Source organism: Pezoporus wallicus, unplaced genomic scaffold (assembly GCF_028554395.1).
Source record: "Pezoporus wallicus isolate ANWC-B61680 ecotype Strahan unplaced genomic scaffold, APGP_CSIRO_Pwel_v1 contig_2025, whole genome shotgun sequence".
Taxonomy (NCBI): domain Eukaryota; kingdom Metazoa; phylum Chordata; class Aves; order Psittaciformes; family Psittacidae; genus Pezoporus; species Pezoporus wallicus.
The window spans coordinates 3484555-3509198 of NW_026640253.1; the positions used below are offsets into that span (position 1 = coordinate 3484555).

Below are 24644 nucleotides of genomic sequence, written 5' to 3' on the forward strand. Positions count from 1 at the left end.
CTTCTTTGCAGACTTTCTAGAGGCAGAGGTTAGAACAGATTGAGCACAATGAAATCACTGAAATGTTATCTCCAAGTTCACGTGTGCTCATTCTGCCTCAGACATAAGTAAGTCTTACCCAGAATTAAATAAGCATATGGAGTCAGTAAGGTCTTGCCTAAGCTTTTATAAAACAGGTTTAATTTCATTTAGTGTTCAGTTATTCATATTTCCTCATGTTAATCCTGGGAACTTGTCTCAGAAATATTCACACTCAACACAAACTGAGGTTCTGTGAACATCCTTCTCTCTTTCCTTGAACTTTTTTTGTAGGAAAGACATACAGATTCAAGAGTATTAATCCTGGCCAGTGTAAATCAGTGGTACTACATCAGCTAAATTTAAAACTACATCACATGAGAATCTGACATATGCACAAGGGCAACCTGCAAAACCATAATTTTCTATGCCACCCAGAGCTTCCTGTTCTTTAAGTGCAAGTCCACTGACTTTTCATTGAAGTCAATAAGACTTCTGCATGTGAAAATTCTATCAAATTAAGGCTTTCACACCCAGGTGCAAAACGCATCAGTTTGTTCTAGTAGTCATAGATGCTTTCTGGATGCAGGGTGTGAAGGCAAAAACATTTGACCAAAGACAGAAATGAGCAGGATTAGTTTCTACTTTTGACGTGCCTCCTTATCACAGCAGAGAGTAAAATTTATTCTGTCCACCTATGGCATACACATAGGCTTGTGTCTTGCACAGACACTAATTAGACCTGTGGCAACAGCATGGCATGTAGTGTCTTTTTATAACTCACCTCCACAATGTGTAAAGCCATAGAGAGCATATCCTTTGTTACAAGTACACTCAAAGGTGCCTGGATGATTGATGCACGTGTGGTCACATGTCCGTTCAAAAGAGCATTCATCAATGTCTGCAAGTGTTAAAGGAATACATCAGTATCTTTCCGCCTAACAAGGGAGCACTGATGAGCTAACAAAGTTCAACACAGATTTATCTAAACTAAGCAAAAAACTAAGCAAATTATTTTAAAGCAAAGGATGTAATGAATGACAGCTTTTAAAAGAACAGGTAGTTTGCGGAACAAGATTTTTCTTGGCAAGCATAAAATCTGCTGCTACATTTTTAGAATTCTGTTTAAAAACAATTATTTCTATTCTACAGGAGAAAAAAAAAATGCTGACAGAACTTTTATTTCATTAACAGAAATTCTACCTTAGATCTGCAGAAACAGATTTACAGAAGAAAGTATTGTCTTTGTTTTTTCACAATAAATGAAAGCAAAGGTCACATTTTTAACTCTATGTGAACATGCAATGCCTGATTTAAGCCTGCTGAAAATCACCATGTTCTCCAAGATTCACCTGAAGACAGATGACTGGAATAATTTGTTGAATTTTTCCACAGATCCATTATACTGTATATTTAGACTTTAATGTCTGTCTCTAAAGGCTGCCAAGATACCTGTTTTCTCCAGTGGCAGTTTTCCTTGGCATTATAATCACTTTGCACACATCGTTGTAAAGCATAGTTACTACAATAGCCTAATCATGATCTTGGTGAATTGAACGGTAAAGTGGTCAAATTCCCATCACTCTGAAGCCCTAAGTATCTATTATACCATCAAAAGCACCTAAAACTTCTGTGTTAGGACATTATGCATGACATGTAAAAATTTTGTAAGATGCACAAAAGTTCCCATCAGCATGACTGACACATTATATCATTATTTTTTCTTGGGCTTTGGCATGCTTCAAGATACCACTTTTGAAACAATCTAGGGAAGTGACAGTGACAAAAGGGAGATGTAAATCTTAAAAATACATTCATAAAAAGATTCCATTAAAAACAAAATAAACAAACAAACATACAACAACACCAATGAAAAACTATCTTAAATATGTTGTGGTTTTATAGTAAGTTTGTTCCGTAAAATTGTTGTTCTTTGTCTGATTCTGAAAGGATAAGAATGCATCAAAAACCCAGGTGAAAACTATCTTCTGTTGGTCAGTTTAGCTTTCTGAAATTCATCATTAATGTCAGTGGGTTGTCTAGGAAATGGAATTATTCACCTTCCAACCTGGCTTTACATTGTTTCATACTGTAGCTTTTCCAAAACTACGAACCACTCTGATCTTTACATTTTAATGTATTTAAGCAGCTTAAACAGGATTGCTAAATCTATATTTACAAACCATTATACAGAAAAGCAAACATGCTTTGCAAGTCTCACAGAAAAATACATGTCAACCTAAAAATCAAATGTTCTATGTTTTAGGGAATAGCAATTTCAGTGTGTCTACAGGCCTATAATTTCATAGATCACATAATGTCTTTTTTTCTTTATATAATGAATTCATGGCATCTAAATGTCTCATTAAGAAAAAATAATTTCACTGCAATTATAAACTAGTCAGTAAGATGGACAGAGAGATATTGCCTATTTTTTCCCTGTAAATTACTTGAAAATCATTAATAGAAGAGAGGGAGCATTATCCTCATAAAAATCTTTTTAATATGATACTATTTCTGTTGCTTCCAGATAATAGTTCACTGTGCCATTAAACATACCTCCTACAATAGTATCAAGCCAACTGTATGTATTAACTCAACAGCTGTTCTGAAAAGAAAACAAAACAAAACAAGAAAACCCAAAACTGAGGCATGGAAATTATTCTGGAGTCCATCATCACTTCATCATTGTAGTAGATGTCCAAGCCACACTGATTTGTTCTACTTCTATTGCTACTCCAGTGCACATACCTTGACAAGACTTCTCATCTGTTAACAATTTAAATCCTTTTCTGCAGCTGCAATCAAAACTGCCAACAGTGTTTTTACAGAAGTGATCACAGCCTCCATTATTGGACTGGCATTCATCAATATCTGTAACAAAAAAAAAGTGCTTCAGCAAATAAACATACTACATCCAACATACTTCCACTGCCGGATCCAGAACACAGACAAATCCAATTGGTTAATGAAGCCCAGAAACAAAATCTAGTGAACTATTACAAATTTTAAGGATGATCAGATCCAGCTCTTATGAACGATCTGGCTCATTCAGCCCCATGACAGCGTTACTTGCTTTCATTTAACATATTGCTGTCAATTACACTTGGGTGCATGTATTTGCAAAAGATAATTTCCCTAAGTTATGCTTGGAAATATTTTTACTTAAATCTTCTCTAACAGGTTTTAGCTTTTTAAACATTCTCTCCATTTCCTCTCCCTAATCCCTGCAGAAATCTCAGACAGAGGAAACTTCCTGAGCTACCCCATCCTTTTCATGCCAACATTAGAATGAGTTCTTTAATATTAATTGACTCAGGCATGTGGATTCCATCATTTTTTTGCCTGCAGAACAGTCTTAATATCTAATTACTGGAAAATGTATTCTAATATACAACCTAAATGTCCATTTGCTTCTTTCCAGTACTCTCACCAGAGCTGCTTGGGCCAGTACGAGTAATTCTATTCACATATCCCTATTTACACACTGATATTTACTTCTAAACTGTTCTGATGCCCAGCTGACTGCAGTTAAAATAGCAGTTTATTGAACTAATGCCTCTAAGAACAGACATGCCTACCTCCCCCAGTAAAGACCTCTACTTTACCACAGACCTGTATTACCTCCTACTGTGAAAAATGAGGCCAGCTTGGCAGGAGGGGTGAAAGTGGTGAGGTGGTGTGATGCACCTGACACAATGGAAACTGTGCATCTACCCCTGGCTGCATCCTTTCTTAGGTCAGATTACACATACTGACTTGGATTACCTGCATTTGAAGATGAATACCTTATGATAAGGTGTTGGTATGTATGTGCCCACCAGCATAAAACTCACCTTTACATGTCTTCCCATCAAACTGGAGTGTGAACCCAACAGGACAGCTGCAGTGAACTCCGGTAGATGTATCTTTACATGTACGATCACAGCCACCATTATTTACTGCACACGTTTCTAGCCAACAACATAAAGCTGAAGTTTGCTCAAGGATATTATAATGGCAACAAGAAACATCATGTGATCGAAGGCATGGTTCCAAGCACACTGCTATTCAACTACATTTAGCCTAGTATACATGAGCAGCTACTAAATACATGTGTTGGCAAAATCCCTGCCTCAGCTACATCCATGTTTTTTGCAGACTCTACAAACTGAAATATTGTCTCTGAACATTCTCATCTTCAAACATAAATCCCCACTCCTCAGTGATTCATCTGTTCCTGTCAGTCTGACTCCTTAGGCCCACACTCAATCCCAGCTGAAACTCTGCACATTTCCCACCAACGCTCAGATACCCGATTACACTCAGCCCTACTAAACCAGTTCTCTTAAATCATTTCCAACACACCTTCACATGCTATCTGTGTTCCCAGTTATGGTGGATTACACCTACACTGAGCGATCCTCCTGCCTTCTCAGCCAGATGCCATCTCAACCTCATGCTCCTTTAACTACCCCTATGCAAACCACGTATAAATCTCACCAAACCTTCTGAACACCCCTTAGATACAGTTCCTTCACATCCAGCTAAATAGAAATAACTCACTCTTTGGCATTCATCTTCTTGTAGTCAGTCTAACCACCATAGCCAGTCTAACAGCCTTTCCACTGGCTATCCAAATGCAATTTTATCCAGCACATACTGATCCAGAGAGATGCAAAGATCATTTTTTCCATCTGCTTTTTGAACTCCTCTCTTTCTAGCTCTGTCTCCATGTTTTCTGCAGCATCAGCGTATGTTATTTATTCTCAGGTTTTGAGATCTTTACTGGTTCATTTCCCCCCAGTCTCCCACCTCACATTCAATGCTGCGAGGTTGTGCCTAACTTGCAAGTGAAGACAGAGTGACTCTTTTTCCTTCCCCTTTCCACAGAAACATATTGCTGTGGGTTGGTTGGTTGTTTTTTTTATGTTTGGTTGGTTGGTTTCGTGAGGATTTTGGTTTTGTTTTTTAAATGAGGCTCTTAATTTATATGTCTAAATATGGATTCAGGAGCTCAGAGCCCTATAATTCTGGTAGTTTCTTCCTCAGCCTCCATGTTCCAGTGCACTTCTGTGCAAATGACAGTAAGCATGGTAAATCACCCTGACTGCCTGGAGTAAGGGCTTCTGAGAGGTGGACATCCACTGACTCAGCTGCCCTGAGACCACAGTGATTGCTTCCCATGCCAGTGCCTTCCCAGTAGTGACAGAGTCTCAGGCTGGCATTCTGGGCCAGATGCAAACACCTCTAGGAAGAATAAGATGTGCTTGCATCCTAACATGTCTTTCTAGACCCACCACTGTGCCCAATTGTATTCCAAGCAGAAGTGTATTTTCAATTGAAAATAAGCAGGTAAAATAGTGTTTCCTCCACAATCACACTAAACCTGTGGCACAGAGGGATTGTACTGCATTCCCATGATGAATTAGAACCATGGAAATATATGCTACTTCAAGAGCAACTTCCTAACACCTCCTACTGAATGCCACAAATAACGTACTTAGGTTTTTATACATTATGTAATAATATTATTTCCTTAAAACGGACTGGCACATCTCAGGCAGAATTCAGCTAAGAGCTATGATGGTTACAGTAAAAAAAGCCCCAACAATTCTTCAATCTAAAAGGTTTCAGGAAATAGCAAAATCATTTTGGATAAGCACTTTTACCCATAAGCAACCGTCGCTTCACCCTCTTGTCCACATCAGCTCCTGCTGTAGTGTTTCCCTCAGAAATTTCAACAGCAGTCTCTTCCCTCTCTGTAATGAACATGAAAAAAGCAAATGAGTAAAGGTGCCCAGACCAGAGGCCCCACCTGATATTCAATATGTACACACATGCAATCAGCTGCATCACATGCTGAATTATCACAGATTGTCAGAACAGACTAGGCAGAAATAATTTTTTTTTAAATAAAGTAATAATGAAAATCATGTCAACCCTTCAGTCGAAACCATGAGAATACTTCTCTTCTGTGCTTTTGTTGCTTCCTTACAACTGATGTTTGTTTCAGGAATCTCAACAAAGCAGATGAAGTGCTACGGATGTAGTGAACAGCAACAAGATGAAAGAACTAATTGAACTGTCATAAACTGCTCAGTTAAGAGCACGTTGTCCTCATCTATCATGGACTAATAGAAGGACCAACCAGTCATGCCTGAGCATTTCAGTGATTTCAGTCAACAGGCAACAAACTCTTCCAGAGACTGGAATATAAATCTTAAGTGAGTTTTATATAAATCTTAAGTCGTTTTTTTTCTCGATAACTGCCTTGCAAAAACTGTACTTCAATTTACTCCTGAGTTCTGGTTTTAACAGATATACATCTTGGTTACACTCTCTGGCTCATGCTATACAAGAAACTGAACCTAAAATATCCTGAAGAGAAGGGGGAATCTTCTTTGGCTAGTGACAAGCCTTGTGCTTCAGAGGGACCCATGGTAATTACAGGCTGCGGTAATTAGGTAGCTACTTATGCAGGGAAGTAATAGTTGCCAGGACCCAACCAGTTCTCTCATGCATTAGCAGTTTTATGAGTTTTAGATTCCTTGATACTTTCTAGCCATACTATTATGAGGAGCATTAATCATGGACATACAGCAACACCACACCAGTTAGAGCTGGTCATCAACAGAAGACTACCTCTCCCCACCATATACTGACCCAAGCAGGTTTTCCCATCTACATGCATGATGTACTTGGGGTGACATCCACAAATAGGCCCATTATCTGCATCATCACATGTATGTTGACAGCCACCATTTCCATGATTACATGTTACTAGGAAGAAAATATATGTTACATCTCACAAGTACTTCCAGCATCTTTGAAAGACAGTGTGCAATTTTTGTCTCCATTTGACTATCCAAGACACCTCTAACGTGCCGCCTTCCTGAAGACTTAAACACTGCAGAGCTCTCTTGCAGAGCCAAACTTCCTGTCATTATGAATGATGGTGCAATTCTCAAACTACAACCAATAGATTGTAGCAACCAATAGACTGGTGTGATAGTGTCCAGTAAAGCCACTGATTTTAGTTCAATTCAAATGCACACATTTTAGGCATGTCATGACAGTTTAGCAATACCATACCAATATCACTGCAAACAGAACACTATTTTGGGGGGGCTTTGTTTTTTTTTTTTTAAAAACCATAAGCATATGCAGAATGTTGCATACAAATGCAGCTCCTCTGGTTCTTGGACAGCTCAAATCCTGGTCGGCATTCACAGGCAACTCCTCCTTTGGGCGTTTCTCTGCAGATGTGGGCACAGCCATGATCTTTATTCATGCAGCTCATACCTTCTGCAAAACAGGACAAGTGCAGGAGCATCAGCATCCTCATCATCCCTGTGTGCAGGCAACAGTCACATAAAGTCATAGAATCATAGAATAGTTAAGGTTGGAAAGGACCTTAAGATCACCTAGTTCCAACCACTCTGCCATGGGCAGGGACACCTCACACTAAACCATGTCACCCAAGCCTCTGTCCAACCTGGCCTTGAACACTGCCAGGGATGGAGCATTCACAGCCTCCCTGGGCAACCCATTCCAGTGCCTCAGCACCTCACAGTAAAGAATTTCTTCCTTATATTCAATCTAAACTTCCCCTGTTTAAGTTTTAACCCATTACCCCTTGTCCTATCACTACAGTCCCTAATGAAGAGTCCCTCCCCAGCATCCCTATAGCCCCCCTTCAGATACTGGAAGGCTGCTAGGAGGTCTCCACACAGCCTTCTCTTCTCCAGGCTGAACAGCCCCAACTTCCTCAGCCTGTCTTCATACAGGAGGTGCTCCAGTCCCCTGATCATCCTCGTGGCCCTCCTCTGGACCTGTTCCAACAGTTCCATGTCCTTTTTATGTTGAGGACACCAGAACTGCACGCAATACTCCAGGTGAGGTCTCACAAGAGCAGAGTAGAGGGGCAGGATCACCTCCTTTGACCTGCTGGTCACGCTCCTTTTGATGCAGCCCAGGATACGGTTGGCTTTCTGGGCTACGAGCGCACACTGAAGCCGGCTCATATTCAGTTTCTCATTGACCAACACCCCCAAGTCGTTCTCTGCAGGGCTGCTCTGAATCTCTTCTCTGCCCAACCTGTAGCTGTGCCTGGGATTGCTCCGACCCAGGTGCAGGACCTTGCACTTCTCATGGTTAAACTTCATCAGGTTGGCATCAGCCCACCTCACAAGTGTGTCGAGGTCCCTCTGGATGGCATTCCTTCCCTCCAGCATATCAACCGAACCACACAGCTTGGTGTCATCGGCAAACTTGCTAAGCGCGCACTCAATCCCACTGTCCATGTCACCAGCAAAGATGCTGAACAAGACCAGCCTCAACACCGATCCCTGAGGGACACCACTTGTTACTGGTCTCCAGCTGGACATTGAGCCATTGACCACAACTCTTTGTGTGCAGCCGTCCAGCCAGTTCTTTATCCACCGAGTGGTCCATCCATCAAATTGATGTCGCTCCAATTTAGAGACAAGGATGTCATGTGGGACAGTGTCGAATGCTTTGCACAAGTCCAGGTAGATGACATCAACTGCTCTACCCCTGTCCATCAGTTCTGCAGCCCCATCATTGAAGGCCACCAAATTGATCAGGCAGGATTTCCCCTTAGTGAAGCCATGCTGGCTGTCACCAAGCACCTTGTTGATTTTCATGTGCCTTAGCATGCCCTCCAGGAGAATCTGCTCCAAGATTTTGCCAGGCACAGAGGTGAATTCAGCTGAATACACACACAGGCAACAGCCTGCTACATGTGGGAACACTACAGTGTTAGGACAAGAAGTATAAGCTTACAAGAAAGGAAAGGCAGGAAGTCCAGTCCTGCAAAACCAATGGCTCCAAGATTTCTTCATCTGTGATCTTCTGTGCCCATATTCTTTGACTGCGAAGTGAAAAAGCAACATCCCTAGATCTGTACAGCATCTGCATTCTCATCCAATGCTCTCACTCTATACCAGTGATTGTAAAAACTCCTCATATCTTTTATAAAAACTGCAAGGTGGCTGATACCTGCAAAATCAAAGCCTTAAGTAAAGCTCTTATTTCTCTGCTTAAAAGAGCAGCCACGAGACACAGGAATGCCTAGGCTAACAGTCACAGAGTCATTCCTATTTCAATTACTGGTGTATGAAGCAGATTCCCAAAGTCATAACCTACCTCAGCAGTGACCAAGTAGAGACCAGGCAGATATACAGATTGTACATATGTTGTATGTCGATTCTCTTTTCTGATTACCATTTCGTTTTCAATTTTTTTCTGATTTCAATAAATACCTCCCAAAATAACCCCACTGGGGTTTATCACAGCATTCTGTATGTCTACCTTCCCAGCTGGACAGAATTTAGTGCCAGTGCCTGTTTTAACCAAATGAAAAAGCAACATTACACTAGTGACTTCCTTCCTTTTGGTGCACCTCCTAAAAACAATATGTCCATTTTGGTTTCTGACAGTTACGAGCTGTTCATGTACCAGCACTCAATGCCTGCCAAAGTGTCTGGTCTAGTCTTTGCAAAAAGTTGAAGTCAATTAAATAGGAAGGAATTGTTGCTGAAATTATTGCAAAAACTTCTTTTACTTCGTATTGGCAAGATGGTGACACAATTTGTACACACACAACTTAAAACTATACAGCAGCTGGGTGGATTATAATTGGGATCATTAAGCCAAACTACAAGAACAGCTTTTCTTCTAACAATATACCAAAGGTTTTTGCTGTAGTATTCCACAGTGCCACAAAATTGGGAGAGAGGGCAACTGAATGCTCTCCTCAGTTTTACAGGAAACACACCATTGTCATCAAATTTTCTGTCTTGGGCTCTTATAAGACATATTACACCAAAATCTCTTCCTCCTTGGTGAGAATACTTCATGTGAGAAGACCAAGTAAAGCACACTTTGGCTGCAAGGGCTTATCCCACATTACCACAGTGAACTTCTCCTGAGTTGAGCAGATGTACAATCAGAGAGAATGAGAAGGTGACTGTGTTGCTAAAAAGGGATTGTTTGAACAATTCCACATCCTAGATATTTTTTAAACTTACACAAGCCCTTTTCACAGTCTTATTACTCAGTGAAACAAAAACTCTGTATTGGCAAGCAGAGCTCAGCTCGTCACCACTATTCCACTACACTTCAGTTAGGTCCTTGCTCTATACAGGGCCAGTCTTGCCATCTGAAGCACAAGCTACAGTACCCTTTCTCTATTAAGACAGCTTTAAGCAACAAAACAATGGATATTGCAGATCCTAGGTTACTTTGCTGTAATGGCTTTTTGATTCCTTTCCCACAGTGAAGACTTTGTAGAAGTCTAACAAGACAATGACACTTCAAATCCTGAAGCACACAGCCACAGCTCAAAGAGCCCACATGAAAGCTGTGATCCATTATTGTGCTGTCAGTCAAGGAACAAGACAACCTATGAGGCCATAAATTAGCTTCATTAACTCTAGTGTTTTTGTGACATTTCTGTTCTTAAGCATGCAGTGTGATTTGGTCTGTTAGCTCACAGGTCTTAGAAAGCATTAACAGAATTATCTGCCTGGTTTCTGTTAATAAAGTTCTTCTTTTGTCTCTATTGAGCTACCAAAGGGGAAACTGCTCAAGCAGGTACTTTGGTAAAGTTCACTGACATCAGACAAATGGCTTAAATGCTCAGTTTTGGATTCTCCATTCTAAGTGAGCAGAATTCAATCAGGTCTCCCAGAGAAAGCTAAAACTGCACTTCCCAAACCTGGGCACATTTTAATAACAAAGTACCCATTGTGTAACAAGGTACATGAACAAACCCACCAAAATTTAGCTGACCCAAAAGACAGCATTTCATAGAAGACACATAGTAAATATAGCGTTTACTATGAAGCTGCTGCTTGTTTCCAAATGTGGTAGATTTCTCCTCAGCCCCATTTTATACGGTTGTATATAAGAAATGTCTGTAAAACTACAAATGTTGTGTGACTGTAAACTCCTTCACGGATACAAAGTCTCCCAGGTCACACTGTTCCAGAGCTGTTGCAATGGCAGATTGTGGTCCAGAACCAAAGCCCAAGCAAATGTTGGTCAAATCCCACCACAGTTTCGCTTGCAGGAGAGACTGCCCTACTGGTGCACAAGTGTCTAGGATGAGTCTCTTGGTCACCACACACAGCCAAGAGAGCCAAACCCAGTGCCTGCCTAGCCTAGTGGACTCCAAGCCATTCCTGATGGCTAGACTTTCATGAAATTACCCAGCAAGCTTCAGTGAGATCTGAGCACTTTCATCACTGGCAAGACAAAAGCAAAAAGCCAGCACAGTATTTCCCCATCAGGTCACATTAATCTCTGTGTTTAAATTTTTTTACACAGAAGACTAGGGACATGACCACCAACCTGCTAAGAACATTAAGGCTCCACTTAGGGCACATTCAAACAGGTGCTCAATAGAACAGAGGGAGAGGATGCAATTCTAAGGAGCAATACCAGAGATTCTCAGAGTCACCCTCTGATAGACAAATGGTGAGAAGCATTTGTCAGCAGAACAACCAGCAGAACAGGACATCCCAAGAGCACTTTAGTCTTTTTTAATGCTTTGTACACCCTTGTATTAAGGCAACTTTTTCTAAAAGTTTGCTGGTTGCCTGACTGTTCTCCACAGCCAGGAGGGCTCTAAGAGCAGTAGCTAAGACGGTCTCCTGTGTACAAGCTTTCAGTCCACACAGTGATTTCAAATGTGACTATCAACATGCACATCCGGTTCACTACCATTGATTCAGTCCAACAGTAGATAACTATGACTGTGAAATACCACAAGGAAGAGTAGCAAGCTTTGTTGACCGATAGCAACAGCAACCACAAGATGTACTACATATTTACTTGGGAAAAACTGTTTTTCTTCAAATTTTTGTATTCTCTAATAAGGAGCAAGTTAAAAACAGAAACGCTACAAGTGCATGGCTGCCCTGCCAACTACTATAACAGTCTCCCAGAGTAAATCCATTCTTCCACACACAGGTGAAGAAGAGCTCATTCAGAGCAGTCAGTCAAGAAAAAAAATAGGATTGTGCACAACGTCCCAAGATACTCTGAGTTCCTGTGGTTTAAGGAGGGGGTTAGGCAGAACCATTCAGCCCTCTCAGAACTGCACTGTGCTTCAGATCAACACTGTCACATCAGATGAAAAATCAGCTTTAATTATCAAACTCTCCTCTAAATAGCTATCTGACCATGAATCCCATGTCACAGCAGGTGACAGGGAACCCAGAAAATACTTGCAGATAAACTTGGAAAGGTAGATAACTCTTAGTTACCCTGGTCATACACTAGGAGGAATACAACAGCTTCAAGCCCCTCTATTTTTCCTATTTCAAGTCCATTTCACTCTTTTTCTGAGTATGTAAAGTATTGCAGACCACTAGAAAGGTCTCTCAAGAACTATTGTATGCACTCTCTTAACTGGGCTGGGAGACAGGGAAGGAAATACTACCTCACATTACAAATAAGAAGCAAAACTGAATAGATGGTCTAGACAGTAGGTGCCAAACACCGTTTCAATCAATGTTGAGAGGTCTCAAAAGAGAACTAATAAAGTATACACACTGAGAGATGCATACACAAGGCAGAGAACAGAAGACCTAGCAACAAGCAGAAAAGCAGAGAACAATGTGAGGGGAAAGATGAAGCAATGAGATTTGGCTTACAACAGACCTGCCCACCCAACGAAAAAAAAGTGGGGAATCCCATGGATTGTTCACAGAAATGGCAGGGAGGCAGGAGGTAAACAGTCACAGCATAACCTGAAAAATTTCCAAAGGTACAATTTAGGGAACAACTCTTAATGACAGTAAATGCTGCTGCTGTTAGTTCTGGAGAGTAGAACGTATGCAAGTAAGAATAAACAGTTGGAGGATTTTCCTCTCTTGGTATTGGACAAGACAAGAAGTGGAAGCTACTGATTTTCATCCTTAGATTCATAATCCATGCACACACACACACATCACTGATAGCAAGGCAACATGAAGGGAGATGTCTTGCCCCACCCCTGCAGCCTTACTGCTTGTCCCCACTCCTAGCTCAGCTCCTGCTGTGGCAAGCTGAGCAATGGCCTGAGAAACCACCATGCATCAGCAGACCCCTGCGATACCAAGCCCAATACAGAGTAGCTGAGAATACAAATTCTTAATTCAAACAAAAGATCAATTCAGCTATAAAGCCGATGACAGCCACCTCAGTGCACTCATCAGTGATGGCCATATATATCTGTAAATGTTGATCTTTTCACTATGGGGATTTTTTTAAGTAGGGTTTGTTTATTCATTCTCAGATTCCTCTTACAGTCATGCCAACGATAAGCCATAGATTAAAGAAAGCTTTACAGTTTAAAATACTTCTTGGTAAGAGATTCCCTGTACAGTTCAATGGACAACTCCGTGATCTGAGCAACCACTTTAAAGTATTCCCCAAGGGCATCCAAAATAATTTTGTTCAATCTGAAGTTTAATTAGATATCCAAGGCTCTCTGATCTCTCAAAGGTTACTTCATAAAGGTTTCACTCAAAACAAAGAATGTGATTTGAATACCTTTGGGTCTGACAAACAATAAATCCCTTAGCTGAAATCTAAACACTGTACAGGGAACCTAAAAGGTACCTGCAGGTAATGCAGGTATTGCTCTGTAACTAAGTAAAGGCATTGGAAGTGGTCAGAACTCACTGGCCTTCAATTTGTCGCCATTCCCTGGATCAGGACACAGCTTAGCTGCACAACAGAGCATAAAGTACACTGGAAGTAGAGCAGTACAGCCTTTAACGAAACACAGCACTGCAGACATAGAGGTTAGGATCAAAGGGGCAGAAGGGATGTAAAGAGTCTTCAAAGTCACTTAGAAGATTCTGACATACTCTTCCTTTTAAAAGGAGTTGAGACTTCAAGACCCTTCACAGCTTTGAAAAACTCAACCTAAAAATATTTTTAAAGATGCTTTAGAGATTTTGCAGTTAGCTTCTGTCCAAAACGCCTGCTTGGTGCCTGAAGGGAAGCAGCCAGTACCTTCTGAGCGGTGGATGCACGTGTGCTGGTTATCACTTAGAAAGAACCCTTCCTTACAGCGACATTCGTAGCTCCCCACAGTGTTGACACAAATATGTTGACAACCACCATTGTTGTACATGCATTCATCTGTATCTGAAAAAAAAAAAAAAGAGATATCAGCTTTGTACTAACACCACTACACTCATATTGGCAGCAGCCACTCAATATACAGTACAGATAGACATCGACTCAGCACATAACCACCCAGGTAGCTTACACACCCCAGGCTAGCTGTTGATGTTCTGCTGTCACCCTTGGGAAAGTGTATTTTTGCTGCTGCTCTTTCCCTGCTCACAGTTTCCCCCATCAATCACAGGGCTTCCAAGAAATGCTGGCAAACTAACCAGAGCCACTGGTTACAACAAAGTACCCTCAGTGGATTCAGAAACAGGGCTCCATACCACCTATGTGAACATACTCTGTCTCTCAGTGCAGCTGTTTAGTACTACCACTCAGCAGCCTAGCATATTTACATCTAGATTGATCATCCATATGTGGTTCTGTCTTTAGTGGGATGCATCCAAACACGATCAAGCTATAAAAGGTGTTTTTACAGAAAGCTCCCCATTCTGAAGCAAAAGCAAAAGCAAACCTCAAAATAAGTTTAGCTTAAAACCTATTTTCGCTCCTTATTTTCACGCTAGGTAGAATTCATACATCATATCTGTTCTAATGCTCAGATTGATAATAAATCCTCCTCCCTCAGCTCTAGATCATCACCACTTACCATCCAGGCTGCTGCTGTGTTGCCTGACTGCAGTCAAAGACAACAGCAGAAGTTTTAGTTTTAATGTTGATTTTGCAACATGCAGAGCTTCAGCAATCCTAGAGAATATAGAAGGAGGGCTCTGCTTTCAAGACAACCAAGAGAAACAAAAAGTAGCAAAACTTTAGCTAAGCCTCTGAACAGGATGTTCAACTCAAATTCCAGTTGTCTGGAATTTTACCCCTTCATAAGCAATGAATTTTCCTACTGTAATTATCAGAAATGCCAATTTGAACAGGAAGTAAAAATGCTCAGACCCTTAAAAACCAGGACAAGACCTTGCTGAGGCAAAGCACTGGTCTCATTTGCAACTTTATATAGAACATCATGTTTGCTCCCTGTTCTGTTCATTGTTCCTGTGCTAATAGTACAATGTTTTTAATTTAACATTGTAGCATTTCTGGCATAAAACAGCTGTCTTAAAAATGAGAAAGAGGAAGGCTTTTAGTAAGCAGTATAATATAGTATTACAACAGATTAAATTTCTACTAAAGGCAATGAGTAAGCCAATTGGATGCAAAAGAATGTGACTTGCTGTAGCAAAAAGAGCGGCTGACATATCTCCATCACAAAGAAGCTGAATATTTTGGAGTTCTACAGTCATGTGAATGTGCAAACAATCATGAATAAACAGCCACCATGGGTCTTTAGTACCACAGATTTGAACTCCAGCAGATGTTTCTGTCATGCAGACCTTGGAAAGCTTTCAAAAAAAATCATCTCTTTCCAACAAGTAATTGTCTATTTGGCTTAAACCCAGGCACAGAGATGAGATCTTCAAAAATAAGGGTGAGAGGAGGGCAACCCTGGCTTGAGCAAAGTAAATAAACAGATTAAGAGAAGATGTGATCCAATTTGCTGCATACCAAAACATTTATTTAACATTTACATCACATCTCAAAATTGGCAGGTCAGTGGTAAAAACTTCATTGCATGTCAATGACATTTTATTTTATTCTTGCAAGTCTGCCACGTAATGAGCTCCCTAGTAACAAAGCAGGTGGTCGATTTTGGTCAAAGATACATCTAGGTCTTACTGATCACAAACAAGTCAGCTGAAGTATGTTCTAGAGAGGCTACTGGATACAAAGAGAATACACCCTTTGGTGGCAGTATAAGAGGCAAGGGTTTCATTCATTCAGCCCTTCATGGTAACCTCACCTGAACTCCACCACATGTTTACACAAATGCACTAGAGAAATACAAGATGCCCTTCTTATTAAAGCACCAGCAGATATTTTGCTTCCCTCTCTCCATTCTTTAGTGAAATACTTGGAACTTAGTAACTTCATCTTCTCCTCCACTTACACTGTAACAAAATCAATCTGTGGGCATGCACCAGATTCCCAGCAGGTAAAACCCAACACAATGCCAGCTGAATCCAGAGCTTTTCTGATTTGTTCCAGCATAAGATACAGCATAGGGGCGGTCTCATCTCCCACCTGATATGCCATACATTAGTGGGAAATAACTCCAGCTAGGCTGTGAGAGCAAGTTTCTCCCTGATTGACATGGGGATGGGAGCCTGTCCTGGTGCATCCACACCCAGTGCAGCAGAAAAGAAAAACAGAGGCATCTCTGAAAAAGTAAATGGCACAGGTACCACAGCATGGGGCAGAGCCACACAAGTTTACCCAGTGTGTGTCCTGGAAGCAGTATAGCTTCATCACCATGAGACTCTGTCCCAAGCATATATCACCAAGTCCATAGCACATGGCCAACAGGCTGGCAACTCATGCATTTCTGTACACTGCTTCATTGTGTGATGAAGGATAAAAATCACACAGTCTTGTTACCCATTTTTATAGATTTTTCACCTGCTGGCACACAAAAAGAAGTAAACTATCAAAGTCTTTGTGAGAGAACATGCGCATGCCAGGTCAAGGGAGCACTGCCAGGATTGAACATGTTTCCAGAGGTGCGTACTTTGCTTCATATTAACCACCTAGAGAAACTCCAAGCATTTGGCTTCGTCCCTCTGTACTTCAATGGCCTCTGTTATAGACAGCTACTGCACGCTCACAATTATCCTTTCCTTACAGCTTGCACGTATGTACTCAGACCCAGCAAGAATGAGAAATACACACATTACAAATGTAGGAGTGGGAAGATTTCGGAGCCCAGAAACACACCTGAGAACTTATCCTAAACTAACTTTAGAAAAGACAATGATAGCACATGCTCTTTTACATATATTCATTTAGCATAATAATAAATGGCACTTCACATATTTTAATCCAAAGCACTTCACAGAAATGTAGCACAATTATCTTCCTCATTTCCTCATCTACAGAGAAGAAAAGAGCCACACTGGGATGGTATATGGTACCTGGAATTCCTTAGTCCCACTTGTAACATTCTTTTCTAGCTGAGCCGATTCAGCCCAGCACATCACCATGCATTTCCCATGAATGCAGCTAAAGGGTTATGTTAGCATCCCCACTCACAATGGTCACAAACACACTTCTTACCCAGGCAGTTGTGGCCATCATGAGCCAACATAAAGCCATCATAGCAAGTACAGCGGTAATTTCCTGGAATGTTGAAACACTCGTGGACACAGCCTCCATTAAAGTCATTATCACATTCATCAATGTCTAAGGAATAAAGCAAAAGTCAATATGATGGATCATTGCTTGAATGGAATAGAGATGCAACTGTGTAAATATGAGCAGCAACTGCTGTCTGAAGTCATCATTGTCCTGTAAATAGACTATATTTAACAAATTACTTGCCAAATGTTTCTAAAAAGTGACAAAACACCCTCAGATTCCCATCTAGCTTTACCTTATACTTTTTAAGGCTGCTGGTTAAGGAACTAATTATTAGAATAAGGAACTAATTATTAGACCAAGTGATATTACTAGATGAAAAACCATGGAGTCTGTTAGCCTTTGATTTTGTAAACAAGTAGTAAATAGGGTGAAGAAACAACGACTATTTTGATTTCAAATCACGCTCCATATTCCAAAGCCATTATTTTTAATGGTTCTATCTTATCAATATCTCATGCTGACACAGGCAGAGCATATTGCTTGGCTCACTTTACCTTCACATTTCTTCCCCTCGCCAGTGTAACCCACTTTGCACATGCACTTGTACAGTTTCGGAGTGTTTTGACAAATAGCATCTGGGTGGCAGTCATCAAGCCCCACAGCACACTCATCCACATCTGTGGGAAGACAACAGATTCAGAAGAGATGTCAGAAGGTGGAGCACAGAGCACGGCTCCAGCACACATTGCTGATGAGGTGACATAAGGCTGAGCACCCGCTCAAGATGCAACCATGTATATTATATGTGAGTCGGGACAGAAATATGCAGAGACCATATCTGAACTTTAATTTGTATAAAGTTATACTTGCATACAGATGTATTTGTATACAATTCAGATAAGTTTGTGTTATGCTTTTGTACCCACCTATAAATACACCCAAAATAATGTATTATGGATTAGATTCTAAGTGAGATTTAGCTGACAGTTTTATAGAGATTCATTAGAGGCTGTTAATATTTCTGGTTAACAAAGAACAGCTATTGGAAAGCTCTTGAGCACATCCATGACATCACCCTCAGGAAGCCAAATCATTTTTAAACTAATAAAGGGAATTTACAGAAATGTACTTTGAAAATCACAGCCAACCACCAATATGTAAAAAACTGACTTACCATTAAACAGATGTGTAACTTATAGATAATACCAATGTTTTAAATACAAGAATAGTAGCTGGTGAGTAGCATTGCCAAATCACCTGGCCAGCCATCACAAAGCACAGCATACTGAAGCAAAATATCCAGGTGGAAACTTCAGAGGAGGGGAAATGAGGAGAAAGGGAAACACCAGCAGGAAGAAGTCCTGGAGACAGAGAAGTGTAGACAGAAGAAGAGGAATGAAAGTTACAGGCAGCAGAAGAGATCAGCAGAAGTTTTTCATACAGCAGAAGAGAATTCAAACACAGTAACAGGAAGATTTCCAGCAACTGGCTAAAAGGAAGAATTGCAGAGGCAGCACCCCATATTGGTACAAACTCCTAGAACAAGGGGATTAATTACAGGAGGGGACTATACTTAAACAGTCAACTTTTTATAGTGGGGTTCACCTTCTGAAGGGGAATTTCAACCAGCACCTCTCCCATTAACAATTATAGCATTCATCTCCTCCCCCCCCCCCCCCCAAGTCACAAAATATGCCTGTAGCTACTGCAGCAGCTGCCAACTGCAGAAAGTATTCACTTGGTTTTAACTACTAATGGCGTTTGGCAGCTGGAAACAAGGCAAAGAGCCAGTGCTTGAGCAGCACTGCTCTCCTGCCTCTCAGGTGCACATAGAACTGACAGCAGTGATGGGGTCCCCTGATACCACCACCAGAAAGCGAGGGGAACATGGGACAAAGAGGGCAGCAGAATCTGTGGAAAAGTCAAGCCTCTAAATTATGGCATGCAGTGAACTGAGGGAGCCAGATGCAAGGACGGGTGCAGGGAACAGCTGAGGCCTCCCTCGTAGGGATTCAGGTAGATGAGGCAGGAGGAAAGGATGGGTAGGGAAGGGAAGCCAGCGGGCAGAAAGAAGCATTAGCCACACGTGCTGGCTGCATGTCCCTGCCTCGAAAGCTCTCCCCTTCCCAGCCCCTGCTAGGGGAGCCCAGAAAACACACACGAAGGAGGGGGCTTCCTTCAAGGCCAGGACACAGAGACATCAACCAGATCTCACGCCAGCGGCGAAGTGGCCTTTTTGCTAGTTTATTTTTACACTAATCATCTGCGGTCTGCAGTGTGCAGGAAAGAACAGCAGCAAAAAAAAACCCCAGCATCAGCGCATACAGAAGTATGGGGAAAAGGGCTGGAAAAATAACCGGTAGGCACAGGGAAGGGGATTTCCTCTTGCAATGACAGTATCCTGAGCTGAAGAAAGACCCTGGAGAAGGGAGGCTGTGAGCAAACATCGCAGCCTTAAACTTGGCAGTAAGGACGGCCGCGGAGGAGGTTGCAGGAAGAATTACCGGCGTTATTCCTCGGCGGCCAAAGGCAGAGCGAGCCCTGGCACACGCACAGTTTACCTCCCCGCTACTCCGGCAAAGGCGACACGCTAACCGCCTGCCGTGCCCCTCGGGGTCACCGTGCTCCCGGGAACCGGCATCGGAAAGTCACCGCCGGTGCCTGCAGGGCCCTGCCGAGAGCGACCTCCCTCTCCGGTAACGGTCCGCGCTCGCCCCGCCAACGGCCGCACCTCACGCGGTAACAGCCACCTCTCGCCTGCGGCTCCCCTTCCCTTCGCCAACGGCGCCCCCCTCCCGCCCGCCCGGCCCGGCTCCCTGAGGGGACAGGGGGACACCCGCCCGCCGGCAGCGCCAGGTGCCCCGCGGGGAGCCGCTGTCCAGAGCTGAGGGCGGGCCGGCGGCGCGGCACTCACCGGGCAGGGGCAGGGCGGCCGGGGCGCCCGGCGTGGGCAGCAGCAGGAGCAGCAGCGGCAGCGCCCGCGCCCCCGCCGCGCTGCGGCGTCCGCCGGACCCCATCGATGGCGCTGCGGCGGCGGCTGCGCTGCGGCTGCTGCTGCTGCTGCCGCCGGGCGGGAGGAGGCGGCGGCGGCGGCGGCGGAGGGAGGTGTCTGACAGCGGGCGCGGGGCGGCGGGCAGCAGCGGCGAGGGCTGGGCGGGCCTCCCCACCCCGGGCCGGGGCGGCCGGTCCTCCCTGCCCGCCCCATCCCACATGAAAACCCTCCACCGACCGCAGCAGCGCACCCACCCTCGGCACCGGCGCTCAAACACCTGCACAGCACCCCAAACACAGATGTCCCGGGGAGCCCGGCGCTTCCCGAAGGTACATGAAATACCTCACACGCAGCCTGTTAGCGCCAGCGGCAAGTGTATTTGAACGGGGGCTCCCCTTCCTGTAGCGGCCCGGAAGACAGTCTCTTTCTACTAGACAAGCCCATGCAAAGATACCCTGTGCCGGCATCCCGTCATAACCCATATATACATATATACACACACACATACATATGCACACACTGCACACTCCAGCCTTGCTTGCTTTTCTTCACACACACAGTACTATAGTCTTTACTAAGTGATTACCCCCCACCGCAGCACATGCATTCCCCTTCTCACACTGTACCCGCGTGAACCCACACCACATTGATGCCGGGAAGTCTATCTGCGTATCAACATCACCAGCCCCAAGCCCCATCCCACCTCCTTTCCCAGCCAGGGATTTCCCACAGATGTCCTTCCTTTGGCAGGTGAAAGCAGCCTACCCATTATTCGCTGAAATCGTAAGTTGCTAAATGTTGTTTGAGCTTTCAGGGCACAAGCCAAAGCATGCAGTATTCTTTTCCACTTCTCCCTCCCATCCCCAGTTCACTGTCTTTTGTCTTTTGTTTCGTTCTGTGAGAAATACCAAGCTATTTCTAGTTGTAAGGGTGGTTTATACACATTAATAAATCTTCAGAATGAAACTTTCCCTCAGTCTTTGTCTTTGCTTCCTTAATGGTAGCTATAAATTACCACTTTCCTTTCTCACTGGAGCATCAGGCTTCATTGCGTTTGAAATGATCAAAGTTATTCTCTTTTAAAACCCAGTGAGAAACAGCCTATTGTATCTCCTAGACAGTTTCAGTCTTAGTCAAACTCATCTATAAACGCAGAAAGCTGCTCATTAAACACTCCAAGGATTCTCCAGCCCTGCACCATACCCCAGCCTCCCCTTACCAACAGAAAGTAATGAATGAATGAAGACTTTCCCAACAGTTTCCATGATCTCATGAATAAACAATCATACCTACAATTAGAATTTGCACATCCACACACCTCTCACACAGCAGTAGCAGTCACAGTGCCTCTGCAAACATCTTCCAGATGCACAGAGGAGCCATCTTCCACTGAGGCACACAACTACAAGCTACCTTACGGAAAAGCTGTTGGTATTTGAGGCATTTTCCAGTTGAGGTTCCTCAATGAACTAGATTAATATTAATTCAATTAAAATCAATCACAAGATCTGACAAAAAGCATAAAAATCTACATATGAAGAGTGTAGCAGAAAAAAAAAAAAAACAGGAGGAAACACTGCAGAGCCATATATCCAAGCAACTGGAGATTTCTGAAACACCATAAAAGCAAAGCATCTTTCTTACTTCTGTAAACTCAAATATAAAGGGACACATAAATATTTGGGAATGCCTGAGTTAGATCAAAAGATCCCAACACAGCTTGGAAAACAAACAGAACAATATAAAACTTATCTTAGTTAATGAAACAATCTTATACATAAATCTCAAAGTGCTTTGGGAAGGATCCTAGCTAGTATTTCACATGTAACACTCATTTGTTTATGATGAAGAACTGCCATTAAAATATCTCTGTAAAGTCCAGACAGACAGAAGCTCAGATCAAACCCAGATGTCTTTCTGTAGCCTTCTCAACTATTTCTATTCAACTACAGAGTCACAGTGACAGATGACTGCACTGGGTACTACTAAGATCTTTACTGGGAGAGGGAAACTAGAAGAATTCGTAAGACTCAACTTCAGCAATAAGTATGATGAAAGAAAAACATCGCAGAGCGGTTCAACAGGAAGAGACCCACACATAGAACTGCTTGTTTGTTTTTTCCAGCAATTAAAAATAAAACAAAAAAAAAAAAATCACAATGTTTTAGGGATGAAAATACCTGCAAATATCTGCCAAATCTGGCAAGTATCTGCAAGAAGTATATGCAAGCAGGATTTTCATAATTATACATACTGATCCTAAAACCAATAGCAAAGTTTTTGCTCATATAGATACTACATAGCACTTCAGTCTTGAACTAAATTTTCTCAGTTGTGTGGACCAGAGTCCCATTCAGTTACATGTCACAGATGCTTTGCAAGGCAGCAAGGTTTGGCCAGTTCACATTTGGAAAAAGGCATGACATCAGAAAACTTGCCTCCTTTTTCCAATAGTACCAGTGTGTGTGTGCTGCCTTACAGTCTTGCAAAACATAGAACTTCTTTCCATTGACACAGTTGGATCTATTTGGACTGCCAGAAGCAAAACACTACAAACACTGCTGCTCCAAAGTAACACTTCCATACAGATATGATGCCCCACTCTCCCAAGCCCTCCACTTTAACTATCACTTGAAGTTGCCTCACACTAAGCCGCTACAGAGCAGTTGGATGTAAAAACTGCTCCAGAAATTCTACACCTGAGTTGAATACTTTTGCCTGAAAATCTGGGATAAAAACTGCTTTATGCTTTATAACCCTTGTTAAATTTTATTATTTAATGATAAGCAAACATTATTTGAAGACATCTAGATTGCCATTTCATTTGTACTTTAATGTTGTGAGAAGTAGTGCATCTGCTGTGCTGAGGAAAAGTGCATTATATTGGCCCAAAATTTAACACAACTGAGCAAGCATAATGAGTGCTTGTGACAGAAGCTGGAAACAATTGGAGGTGAGGAGGAGAGATGCCAGAACAAAAAAGGAAAAGGGGCAAACAGCCAAGTCAGGAAACACCTTCAAATATTTAATTATTCCAAAACTTCTTCACACACAATGTCTCAGAGCTGTAGTTTCAATTCTTACTCACCTCTGTAGGTATAATGGGCTTTGAACAATTGTCCTTTGAAATGAATCACTCGAACTTTTGCATTTATTTTTCATCTGTATCCAAGGGTTTTCCAAGCTACCAAACAGGTTATTGAGTTTTATGTAAAATAACACATTTCAGTATTCAGCGTTCAGTTTTGCAATGTAACAGTAGCTTTCCTTGGGAGCAGGACCTGCACATGGCTTAAATCTCAGAGGTAACCTGGGGTTCTCCTAGTCACAAGGCATCTAAAAGACCCTCTCATGTAATTTACAGTCCTTGTGTATTTTTATGCCACTGATAGAAAAACTTTCCTCAAAACAAACATCAGATCCACCAGTGATAAACATTGTAGGATCTGCATCTTAAAATGCCACTGTCACTGAAATGAGGAACAGTTCCCATTTACTGCAGGACCAAATACAGTTTGTTCTATTAACGAATCTTCAGGTTAACAGGGAAGAAAAAAAAAAAAAGAGAATTTTTGCCATGTGAAATAACTTTTAAACAAAGATCTGCTCAGTGCAGCTCCCTGACATTGGTATTTCTTTGTGACAACATTCCAAGTCATCACTATAACAAATGATAACATTTCTAAACACGTTTGGACCAGTCAGTCAGCTATCATTGCTTAACACTCAAACTCTCCAGCAGATGTTAATAAACACCACTTTCTATAAAACCACCTCAGACTGATATTTGGAAGTGCTATGAACTCTGCAGTTCCATGACACACTTCGCTCACCAACACCCCTATCCTTTCTGTTCCTTCCCCTTGCAGGAAGCCTGAAAGATTCAAGGCCACCTGTGATGAAGTGAATGTGTTTTTGAAGCTGGGCTTACCCAACAGCTGCATCCAGGGCCTTCCCTATGTCCATCTCCATAATGCCCTGCAGAGGAATTAGAAGCAGCAGGTCTAATGAGCCTAGAGAATTGAGATGGCCTCAATTTCCAAGAAGCAGGTTTGGCATCTTGCACAATCACAGCATGCCTGGCAACAGGGATCAACTGCAGTCCCCCAAACCTGTCCAGGGCCCCGGCCACCAGCACCACCTCAGCATGGAGCAGGCTGCATTCACCCTCTCAGTGTCTCCCCCAGTGAGCCCGCAGGATGACGCCATCAGTTAGTAGGGCAGAATCACCACCAGCTCAGGAAGGGTGATGTGGTTCCCCCAAGAAAGATCTTAAAACCTTTTATTTTTATTAAAAGTCTCCACCACAGACTACGGT

General features: G+C 42.4%; 1 protein-coding gene across 6 annotated transcripts in view; it reads right to left on the bottom strand.

Moving 5' to 3' along the window:
• SCUBE2 (signal peptide, CUB domain and EGF like domain containing 2) overlaps positions 1-20929 on the bottom strand; it is a 40206-nt gene extending 19277 nt beyond the window's left edge. For 2 of the 6 annotated variants that reach the window (XM_057418175.1, XM_057418172.1), the window contains exons 1-11: positions 20581-20929; positions 18509-18695; positions 17889-18011; positions 17311-17436; positions 14032-14166; positions 7180-7305; positions 6664-6780; positions 5670-5759; positions 3855-3971; positions 2770-2892; positions 803-919 (exon numbers count right to left, since the gene is read on the bottom strand). In XM_057418175.1, coding sequence (XP_057274158.1) covers positions 803-919; positions 2770-2892; positions 3855-3971; positions 5670-5759; positions 6664-6780; positions 7180-7305; positions 14032-14166; positions 17311-17436; positions 17889-17931 — 994 coding nt within the window. In that variant the 5' untranslated portion in view covers positions 17932-18011; positions 18509-18695; positions 20581-20929. Of the gene's footprint in view, positions 1-802; positions 920-2769; positions 2893-3854; positions 3972-5669; positions 5760-6663; positions 6781-7179; positions 7306-14031; positions 14167-14800; positions 14938-17310; positions 17437-17888; positions 18012-18508; positions 19091-20580 lie in introns of those variants that run through there. The other 4 variants (XM_057418171.1, XM_057418174.1, XM_057418170.1 and 1 more) reach the window with 4 other exon arrangements.
• Between the last annotated feature and the right edge of the window lie 3715 nt (positions 20930-24644).